An 11430-nucleotide genomic window follows, 5' to 3' on the forward strand; every position below is an offset into this window, starting at 1 on the left:
AAGTCTTTTTCTGGAAGGCCTTTTTATGAGTTCAGAGGCTCCCAGGGCAAGTGAAATACCGGGAGAGCAGCAGCAACACGTAACTTTTGCCCTGCAGGGTGCTGCTGGTCCAAGAAAACCCTGCAGGAACAAACATTTTGCCCAGGCACAGAGCATGTGCCATTGCAAGTTCTCATCGCAGTGCCCACGTTCTGCACCCTGTGCCAGCCATGTTCCTTCCTGCCTGTCTTTACAGCCCTTCTGCCTCTTAGCTCATGGAGCAGGCAGGGCTGAGTCATCCTAGGCATGCTCTGGGGGAAACCGTTGCCTCCAGCCCATTTCTTGGAAACTAATAAAAAAATAAATCTCAGAAACATTGCGACACACTTGCTGCTCCTGCTTCTGGGTGGCTGTTGTGCTGCAACATCTCCACACCACACAGGCAGCTCCAGTGAGTGCCCAGCAGCCGTTCGCTCTGGGACCCTGCTGACCATGCCCCCCTCTGGAGAGGATCCACCTCCTTCCTTGCCTTCTTTGCATTTACAAGGCTGAGGGCCCGTATTTGCTGAATAATGGCCTTTATATGATCTAACCTTTGGACAAATGTACCTTTAGCTTTGTGCTTCCTCATCATGTAAGACAGCCCTTTCTTTCCTGAAAGATCATATTCCTTTGGCTGGTTATGCCAAACTTCCTCCTGAAAACCACTATTCAACCAGGTAACCTCAATTATTTTCTACAAGGCTTATGCCTTGATAAGGGATGCAAGCTCCATGTGTTTAGTATCTTCGGCTTAAAATTATTCCACTCTCCTGTCTTGTTCCCCTTCTGAAGCCTGCCAGGTCAGCTGGCTTCATTAACTTAGTTAACTTCTTCCCTCTATCCTTTAGAAGCTGCTCTTGCAAAATGAAGTCCTCCTAGAAGTTTCAAACTTAATTTTGTCTTTCCATTGTACTCATGAATTCACTCATGATCACTTGATCCAAGCTAATTTTCTGTGGCTAGCTATTACATGTCTTCTACCTCAGACACAAAGTCTGAAATCACATCCCTCCCGGGCAGTTCAGAGCTGACTTTATGAAGAAGTTTATGGGCTACAACCCCCCAGGGATAGTTGGGATTTACCATTATTAACAACCTTTGATCTCCACTTGACATCAAGAAAGCCAAAGTCTCCTGTTAAAATACTGATTTTTTTTTTTTCTAGTAACATGGAGATCTCAAATCCTACTTAAGCCTCAATCTGGAGGTTCTAATAGGATTCCAAGAGCCTTTTTATTTCTCTGTGTCAGCAGAGTGCTTGGAGGGTCATAGTACTGCTAATGAAGGACCTTGAGGTCTCAGGGAGGAGGAGGTTATAGAGGAATGCCAAGCACCTTTTCCCATGTATATGTTCTTGCACACACATGCATGGGTTTGTAATTTGAAACTCTCTTTACTTCTGGACAGGCTTTGCAAACTGCTTAGACCACATTCTCTGAGGTGTTTAAAGAGGGTGGAGTATGCAGTATTTATTTAGGTACTCTACAAACCTTAATAAGAATTGAGTGCTTGTAGCAATTGCAGAGAGCAAACAGAGAGCCAGCTGGCAGAAACTGAACAGTGCCACTGCATTTTTATTGCTTCTAACCCCAAAACCAGATTATTACTAAAAAAAATGTCTTTTTTAATTTCATTTCTCTCTGATCCTACATTAGTTTGTCTGCTGTGTGCAGCAGTATTATTAGCTGTAGCCTACTTTTCAACTGGCTATAAAAATTCAGCTTTTAAATTACCTCCTGGTCCAACTCCTCTTCCGATCATTGGCAACCTGCACTTGGTGGATCTTAGAAGGCAAGATAAATCACTAATGAAGGTAGGACAAAAAAACCCTAACCCAGACCCTCATAGATTTTAAAGCTGCCTGGGATGTTTCAGTGAGAACTTTTTGTCTTTTTTAATTCAAACTAAATTGTAAAGGTGTGAAAATTGCTTTATGATATCTTTCTGGGCTTCTTCTAGTCAATGTCTGTGTTGATGCAATGTAATTTAGGATCAATCAACCATTAAAAAAAGACCTCTGGGTAATATGGGATTTCTTCATGTAATTGTGATGATGTACATGAAGTCTATAATGCTTGTGGGATTTGAAATATTAATTTGACAGCTTGGATACCCAAAAATCTTTTAAAGCATTAGGATATAACTAACATAAATTAAATTGCTTCCCTCCCCTACACCCCGGAGATCTGGCAAAGAGGAATTCCACAATGCAGTGACCCCAAAACTGCCATGGAGAGGGCCAAATCCAGATGCTCCATTGCAAAATCCCTTTCCCTCTTGATGAATGAGATATGCATTAAAGTCTAGATGGCAGTGCAAGGGAGAGATGGGAAAGCTGTGCTAAGGAACAGAGTGAATAACCTGTGAGATCTTCCACTTAGCTGTAATTAAGACATTATGGGTCAACTTACCCCACTCACGGTGGCGAACTGTCCCTGTGTGCAGGGCGAGGCTGCTCCTGGGGCTGCCGGGCATTCCTGCCTGGCTTTAGGGGATGGCTCCCTCGGGATGGCTCCCTCGGGGCTGACCCACGCTGGGGTCACAGAGAGAGTGAGCAAACAGGCAGGGGGGTTCACAGCCAGGTGTCCACAGCTCCTGTGACACCCGTGCTCAGCAAACACGGGCTGTGCTGCGAGAGGGAGGTTACTGCTGCCGTGGGGCGAGGCCCCAGCACCTGGAGCTGTTATGGGCAATGTCAGGGTTGGGGTCAGTTTACCCAGCAGGGCTGGGCAGATGCTGCTGCAGCCTCTGAACGGCGCTTTGGAATTACCTCCGCGTGCTTTTGTCCTTCTTAGGCTGTGCTTGGTATTGCCTATGTTTGCCTTGGCTTTCGGATTTCTCCAGAGGGGTTATCCCTCCATCTCACCCCACGGAGAGCAAAAAATGGTGTCTGCATGAAGCAGCTGGCACCAACTGGGGTTTGTTGGGTGGGCACTGATGGGTGCCCCCTTTGTCCTGGGAAAAGAGACACTGCTCCTGTAGTAGCAGAATGCAGGAGTGCTTTAGTACATCAGGAGCATCAGACCAAAGCTTTCCTCTGTGGCAGCATCATTATTTGCACTGAACGATTTCCTCTTTTTTGGTCTTTCTTCAGTTTGCCAACTTTAGCTGCCACTTGAGGTCCAGGCTTTAGATGGGTTTTTTTGTGTTCCATTTATTTTCTCCTTAACAGCAAAACCAGATTAGTGATGCACTGATGGGGGTGGGGGCTCCTTCATGGCAAGAAGCCTGAGTTTCATACAGATGCCAGCGAGGCATCTGTACAAAATGCATCGTGTTTGACCATGATGAGCTCTGGCTCACGGGTGCCCTTCTGCAGGGAGTGGCTCTGCAGCCATTTCCTGCAGGGTGCCAGGATGAAAAATGTCCTTTCAGACAGCACGAGGTGCTGTTCCATGCATGCTCCCTCCCTTGCTGACCATCACAGTTCATCTCTTTTTTCAGCTTGCAGAAAAATACGGCCCCATCTTCACCCTCCACTTCGGGTTCCAGAAAGTTGTGGTCCTGACCGGGTACGAAGTTGTGCGAGAGGCGCTTGTGAACTACACAGAGGAGTTTGTAGACAGACCATCCATCCCAATATTTGACCAAATTCAGAACAGAAATGGTACTAGAGCAATGAGTGGGGGGGTGGGACGGACAACACTGTCACTTAGTGCCTGTGATGATGACGATGATGATGATGATGATGAGGCACAGCATAACTGTGCATCCCTGGAGCCTGCTTTTAAACATCCCCTTGGGCCCTTCTGAAGCCAAATGACAGCAAACCTTTGGCTTTCCCTGCATGCAATGACTCCTGGCTTTCCATCAGTTCTGCTGATGCACTTGCAGCCCATCCATATGCAAAGAGTTGAGGTTGGGAGGAGTGGGATTTTTGAAGGCACTGTGGTAATTCTGGGGTTAATCTCTGTGTGATGTTGGTGTGAGCAGCTCGCTGTCACCACCATGTTTATGAACCCTCCTCACGTTTCCAGACTTTGGACTACCTGGCTTGGCTGTTGGGAGCTGTTGGGTTTTTCCCTTTCTCCCACTGCCTTTGTCGTGTCAGTTCCCACACCTTTGCCTCCCCACAAAAGTTCTCAGGTTGTCCAGCCTGAAACAGCTCCAGAAGCAAGAGGCTGAGGCTGAAAATGCACCCCTACAAAAAAATCCCGTAGTTTTTCCACCCCTGACTATTTCAGAGGACTTTTTGCTTTGTCCATCGTCTGCTTCATGTGAGGCTTTAGCTGGGAGAACCAAGAGGCAGCTCTATATGTTGGTCACAGGCTGAAGTTGGGATTAGAATTAGAAATTAAATTACCCAGCCATAATATCAATAGATGAATTCTTCACTACATAAATAAAAGGAATCGATGAGGAGAAAGGTATTTTTTAGAGCTAATTCACATGTAAAACATCCCTGTGGGAGAATATCAGTATTGCATCATAAGTCCTTTCACATTTACCTTCTCGGCCCAAGTCTGAGGCACTTAGAGGTGACCCAAAGATGGAAGCTCTCAGGGGCTGTTAAGCAACAATGGTCACAAATTTTCCCATGAAACATTTTTTCTTCAGAAAATGCCAATTTGTTGACTGTGAAGATGCTCTCAGATAATGAATGATTCAGATTAAATTGTATAAATTAAAGAAAAATTAAAATGTGAAGTTTAGAAATTTGTTTTGACATTTTTAGAGTAAAAAGTTTTGCTATCCAAATTAAAATTGCACTGCTTTAAAACAGAAAAGAAAACATATTTAAATGCCTCACAGCCACAATGAAGATGTGAAATGCTGGCATCCAGCTTTTCAACTGACCACAGTCTGAGATAGTTTTTGGATTATTGACCTGACTTTTTCTTTACAGCACTCTGACAGGATGAAATACCCATCCCTGCTTGGAGGTGCTAGAGATAATCGTGGCCTGAGCTCAGAAACCTCCACAAAAATGTCAGTATTTTCACCACTGCTGAAAATACAGCACGGCTGGGAATCTCCATAAAACACTTTCGGGTTGAGGAGACTGAATTATCCCATCCCACACAGATAAATTACCTTTATGACTAGAATAGGATGAAGGGAGAAGCTTCAGAGACACAAGGTGCTTGAGGCCCTAGACTTGCAACCAGCAGGGTCAAAAATGTCCTGTGGCTGACTCAAACCATCTCCCCCCAGCTCTACAGCCAACCCATACTGGTCTGAAAGCCACACCTGCCCATCTGCCACTCAGGAGAGGACTGGGGTAACTGGGCTGGGAGGGAGCTTGCTTTTCCCAAACTACAGCTCGGTGAGAATGGAGCTGAGAGGATACAGGGATGAGGCACACAGGAAGGGGAGACCTTTAGTCCCTAAATCCGTGTGAAAACAGGCAGCAGAAACACCTGTGGAGCTCCCTGCTCTGTTTGGTGTGGTGTGGGGGGCTCCTCTGTGCCTGAGCCCAGCACATTTCTCACGGGCTGCCCAGGTCTGTTCTTCTCCATCGGGGAGCTGTGGAGGACCACGCGCAGATTCACCGTGTCCAGCATGCGCAACCTCGGCATGGGGAAACAAATGATAGAAGGCAGGATCTTTGAGGAGCTCCACTTCCTCATCGAGATGATCAAATCCTTCAAAGGTGAGCTGGGGACCACCCCGGGGCTGTCCAGCCCCATGTGTGTCACAGCTGCTCCACGTCTCACAGCTTTCCCATCCTGCTCCCGCTGCAGGGGAACCTTTCAGCCTGCCATCCTTCAACTGCGCTCCCATCAACGTCACCTTCATCATGCTCTTTGGGGACAGGTTTGACTACAAGGACCCAACATTTCTGACTCTCTTAAGGCTCATAGATGAAATTATGATTCTTCTGGGATCCCCAAATTTAAACGTAAGTAAACTGTCCCACAGATAAACAATTTTTTTTTTTACGCTGGCACATGAGCCACACCAACCATAGGGTTTACTTCAGCAGTTTTCAAATGTTCAGAACCAGCCATTACACCTAAAACATGACAGTTTTCCATGTGCCACTTTGGTCATCAAAATCTGCTGCCAGATTCCCCTTACCTACTTTCCTTTTGACCCATCCTGCACATCTGTGTGGAGCTAAAATAAGATCTGAACTATGGTTGCTTTAGCTTATGAAAATCTGCCTGGCAAGTCCCTGGGATGCTGAGATATTGCCACTAAAGACAAAATTCAACTGATTCATTGGCCCACAGGAAAAAGCTGTTTCAGCATGTGCCAAGGGGATTCTGTGTGACTCTGTGTGGTATTTCTGCAGGCCTAATTCTTCTCTTTTTAAATTTCTCATTAGTATTTCAATTTCTACCCGTTCCTTGGATTTCTTTTCAAAACCCACAAGATTATGCTCAAGAAAATCGAAGATGTGCGTGCCATTTTAAGGCAGTACATGAAGGCAAGCAGGGAGGATATCAATGAGAACAGTGTGAGGAGCTACATCGATGCACTGATAGTCAAGCAACAAGAGGTATTGGACTACTTAGCTCTGTTGGCTGTTTGCAATGTCTCCTTTGGATTTTTCCAGCTAAAAGAGTTGCTGAGTCTTGATTTCAGTCATGTCATGTAAATCTATTGAAAACCATGCTGTTACTCCAGTGGTACTTAAATCAGATGCCAGGCTCTTACAATTGATACATTTTCCTATCAAAGTTAAGACACAAAAGCTACTCTCAGTCCACTCCTGAAATAGTAGCACTAATAATGTGAGATCAACTGCTCGCTCCAAGTAGAAAATGCATGAATTCACATGAAAGCTGACTCTGCCTTTCTTTTCATAAAAACAAATCAATTAATCATTGATGCTGTTGCTCCATCAAGATGAATGATCCCCTTAAAGAACTTGAATGATAAATCATCAGTACAAGTCCTAACCCTGCCCTGCATCTTACTTAGCAGAGGCTCGGCAGTTTCATACATCAGTTGGTTTCATTCAACACAAAATATTTGGGCTCTGAGCTTTTTCTTCTTTCCAGCTGGATCCAGGCTGACCTTAGGCACTAAGTGTTCTACTCAGCTATGTGGAGGAGGAGTTACCACAGTTCTAAAACTCAGGCAGAAATGGCCTGAAAGGTGACTTTGAGCATTGTTGGGAATTCAAACCTGGCTTTGGGCAGGAGGAGTCCCTTCGAGATAGGATTAGCTGAATCTGCTTCTGTTCAGGGCAGAGACCAGGCTCTTTCCAAACCTGCTAGGCTGAGTCTGTGAGCAGCAGCTGGCTCTGGGTTTCAGCCTGCTTCCAGGGGAGATGGATGTTGAACCAAAACTCCCCTCCAAACCTGCCATCTGTGGTGCTCCATCTCTGGTGGATGCTGTGCATTCAAGATCAGGTCTATTTTATCACCCAGTTCACAAACACAAGTCCCCAGACAGCTGTGCTGTAGCTTATGCAGCATTTCCTGAGCTTGCTGAATACTCAGACTGCTGATCTTATGACTTTTTTTACCTCTTGTGTTTTTCAAGGAGAAGAACAAGAAGGACAGCCTCTTCCATGATGACAACTTAATGGCATCCATACTTGACCTGGTCATGGCTGGAACAGAGACCATTGCCACCACGCTCCAGTGGTCCATCCTGCTCATGATGAAATACCCAGAGATTCAAAGTGAGCACTTTTACCTACTCCATCCATGGCAAGACTGAAATGGGGAAGGAAGAGGCCTGGCCTCAGATCCACAGCAGCTCTTTTGCCTGAAGAGCTGAATCCTAGCTCTCCTCTGTGATGAACTGCTAATATAACTAGGTGCTGATCAAAGTCACAATAAAATAGTCCTTTTGACTTGCTAGGAGAGAGGATGAGTGGAGCTCAGAGCATGAGGCTGCAGAAACAACCCACCCACATGCCTGAATTAAACATAGAGCAGGGAAACACACACTTCTGCTTTAAGAATCCTCTCTCTCTTCAAACTCTGGAAAAATGGGGTTTTTTCCCCCAAACCAAATCAAGGGAGGGAGTTGGCTTCCTTGCTGGGACACATCCCTTTTGTTTGTTCCTTCCAGAAAAGGTCCAGGAGGAGATTGGGAGAACGGTCCAAGCTGGGAGCTGGGCCACGTACGAGGACAGGAAGAACATGCCCTACACCAACGCGGTGCTGCACGAGGTGCAGAGGTTCATCACCCTCCTGCCACACGTGCCCCGCTGCACTGCTGTTGACACCCACTTCAGGGGCTACTTCCTTCCCAAGGTAGGTATCTGCTGCCTCCCAGGAATACAAAACTCTCCCCAGATTTGCCAGTGCCACTGGAGAATGGTTTCTTAGAGGGAATTACATGACAGAGTCCAAAACCATCCCCAGAAGAGTTTCTATACTGAGCCCAGAGTTGTCACAGGACTCAATCCAGTCCCTCTCATGCTCAGGACTGCCTCACTCCATGAGCAGCCCTGGTTTACCTCCTTGCTGCCATCTGCACAGTGAAGTATCTGCCAGAGAATTGCAGGATCTTACCTTCCACTTGAGGTTTTCACAGCACCATGTGGGGTTTGGCTTCAATCCTTGGCACTAGTGGGAAAATCTCACTGATGAGACATCTCACTGATGTCTCTCTGCTGGATGATTGGATAAAACCCTCATGGTCTCTACCTACCCCAGGTGAAGCAAGTCTGGGACACCAAAGTCTATGTGAGAAATTGAACCAAAACAGCACTTGGCAATCTTTTGTGCCTTTGTGTACTTTTCTTCCAGGGTATAATTGTAATCCCATCCCTTACCTCAGTGCTGCTGGATAAGACACAATGGGAGACACCACATCAGTTCAACCCCAACCACTTTCTCGATGCTGAAGGGAACTTTGTAAAGAAAGGAGCTTTCCTGCCTTTCTCTACAGGTAACTAAAGGGATGACCTGCACAGAGCTGGGGCTGTGACTGGGCCACTTAATTACACTACACACTAATGAGTCTTCTTGTCTAAACACTGCCCTTAACTCAGTCAATAAGCAACCAGACAACTGAATGGAATCAATTGTTCTGCATCTGGGCAAATGGCTGCTCTCAGAGCACAGCCCTCCCACTGCTAAATATAGCACAAAGAAGGGTAGTAAAAAGAAACACACTCTTATCTAAAAGTGGTATATGAGGATAAATTCCACAGGAAAAGTGAGTTTCAAACTATTCCACTTTGGAAGGAGGTGGCATTCTTCTATCAGGCTGCTTTCCAAAAGAAAGGGTTAAAGATGCTGAGAGGGTTGGAAGAGCTAAGTAGAGGAGAGGGCACACCATAAATGTGTAATAACCCTGCAAGATGGCTGTAGCCTGTGACAAAAGAGACCAGGCAGGAACCTTCAGCAACACAGGCCCCTCTACTCCAAAATGCTTTAGTGCATTTCAAGGTTTCCCTCCCGATCCCATTGCAACATCTCAGATGCTAACATGTCCACAACAAACATTCCAGTTGGATTCTTCCATGAGGTGAACACTCTGCTTTCACCCGCAGGGCGACGGAACTGCATCGGAGAAAGCCTGGCCAAGATGGAGCTGTTTGTCTTCTTTGTAGGGCTGCTCCAAACATTCACTTTCCGACCCCAGCCGGGCGTTTCAGAGTCTGACTTGGACCTCACCGTCCCCCAGACGACTTTTACATTAAGGCCTCAGCCTCAGGCAACCTGTGCTGTCCTGCGGGAATGACCACGGCCTTGTCCCAGAGCTTTGGGGTCCAAGACCCCAACTTTGCTCAAACTCGCCATCCCCCCACCCTGCCACACCACCACATCCCTTCCCACTGTCTCCATCCATCCCCCTCCACTGCTCCATCCCCCCAAGGGCTGCTCTTTGCTCCTGTGCTCTGGGGCAGATGCAAACCCAAGCCATGGTGCTGGCCATCACACCCCACTTCTCAAGACGTGCATGGAGCTGGTGAAGGGACCAAGCCACTGCTCTGGTGGAGGGCATGCAGCCCATGAGCAGCACCCAGGCTCCCAAGGTTCACCATGTCACAGAAATCTGCCTGGATCCTGAGGAAGCACAACCCACGGTTTGCTGGAAGCCGCAGACACACACCGTGGGTCACAGGCTTGAGCCATCCATCGACACCTCCTGGGCTTTTCCATAGCTGGCAGCAAAATCCTACCAGGATTTCACCTACCAGGCAGCCAAGCCAAACACCCGGAGTGAAAAAAGTGATCGGTTCACGTGATTTGAAGACTAAGTCATTTCTGCCTTGGAACACTGTCCTGGAAGATGCCCCAGAGGCTGCAAACCTGTTCAGAGAAACAAGTGCTGCAACCAAGCTCAACACTGCTCCCCAGTTGGAACAAAACAGGAGCTGCATTTCTAAGTTTGCAATTTAAATCATGAGGCCACATGAGATTTGCACCAGCATCTGGTCATAAACGGCTAATGACACAAAAATAAACTACACCCACTGCTAGTTTTACACATCTCTGTCCTTCCTGACCTTGTTAAATAGCAGCAAAGATTGTTCCCTCTCTTCAGATATCCTGGTTAATGTTAAGAGCCAACACCAGCAGTCATTCTGGTGTTTGGGATGGTCTGGCCTTTGGAACCAGCCATGCAATTCCCCTGCAAATGCAATCTAATTTCACAGTGCTTGTTTTGCACACACACATGTACAGAGAGTGGGGATCAGGGACTAAATAAGAGCTGGTTTTGGTTGGCTTCCTTTCCTCTGTAGCTCAGCCTGGCTGTTGTCTCTATGTCACTCTTACATGCCATCATATTCCACAACCTTATTCCAGCTGAGGCAATTTTCCATCCATTTATCTGCCTGTGACTTCCCACTCCTCCACATGCATTTTCTTATCATGTGCTCTATCATATTGTTTGTTTCCCCTTCATGGGAACCCAATAAAGTTTTAATCCCATGTCCTCATTACATTTCCTATGCCTGGCACCCAACTTTGCAGCACACAGAAATGCAAACACCCTGAAAGGTTGGTCCTGAGCCCAGAGTGACGATAGATAAAATGTCAGATGTATCTCATGGGTGAGAAGTTCTGCCACGCAGAAGTTCTGCTCATCCTAGTAAACAGCAGCTCAACAGCAGACCCTCCATACCTGCAGGGTGCTTCCACCAGGGCAAATTCCTCAGCAATGGGCTGTGAGTCAGCCCTGGGGACAGCCTCAGTTCTACACTTCTGTGCCTCTTGCTTGCACAGGCTGAATTAAAGGTTGCCACCACAGCCTCCCTGATGCTGGTGCTGGCCCTCTGCTTAGTGCTTTGGATGGGAAGGCGAGGAGAGACAGGTAAAGCAACTGGGGAGCAAACCACATATCAGCTCTGTGGAGGAAGTCTTGGTCTTGCTAGAATAAAATAACACTTTTGGCTTCAGAAAGGCCAGGACTGTTCCTGTTTTAACCCTTCCAAAATAACATGAACTGAAAAGACAGACAAAGCAGCAGTGTAGTGCTCTAGGAAACAACACTGAGCCAGGCTCAACTCTGCACGAATTCACTGGTGGAACCTCAGGCCTGCCCTCT

At 46.8% G+C, this 11430-nt stretch overlaps 1 protein-coding gene and 1 long non-coding RNA gene across 3 annotated transcripts; one reads left to right on the plus strand and one right to left on the minus strand.

Moving 5' to 3' along the window:
• The first annotated feature begins 708 nt into the window (after positions 1-708).
• On the plus strand, positions 709-10368 carry CYP2W1 (cytochrome P450 family 2 subfamily W member 1). The gene is made up of 9 exons (XM_068207039.1): positions 709-1834; positions 3466-3628; positions 5465-5614; positions 5706-5863; positions 6293-6466; positions 7459-7600; positions 7996-8180; positions 8679-8814; positions 9422-10368. The coding sequence occupies exons 1-9, from the start codon at positions 1637-1639 to the stop codon at positions 9616-9618; spliced, it is 1503 nt and encodes a 500-aa protein (XP_068063140.1). The 5' UTR covers positions 709-1636; the 3' UTR covers positions 9619-10368.
• Positions 3622-9545, minus strand: LOC137483737 (uncharacterized). Of its 2 annotated transcripts, none has more exons than XR_011004627.1 (3): positions 9422-9545; positions 8442-8814; positions 3622-4290 (listed from the first exon to the last, which is right to left on the minus strand). It is a non-coding gene; the product is annotated as an uncharacterized lncRNA (long non-coding RNA). The 2 variants fall into 2 exon arrangements; XR_011004628.1 differs by lacking the exon at positions 3622-4290 and adding an exon at positions 5911-7569.
• Positions 10369-11430: the final 1062 nt, after the last annotated feature.

Source organism: Anomalospiza imberbis, chromosome 16 (assembly GCF_031753505.1).
Source record: "Anomalospiza imberbis isolate Cuckoo-Finch-1a 21T00152 chromosome 16, ASM3175350v1, whole genome shotgun sequence".
NCBI lineage: Eukaryota > Metazoa > Chordata > Aves > Passeriformes > Viduidae > Anomalospiza > Anomalospiza imberbis.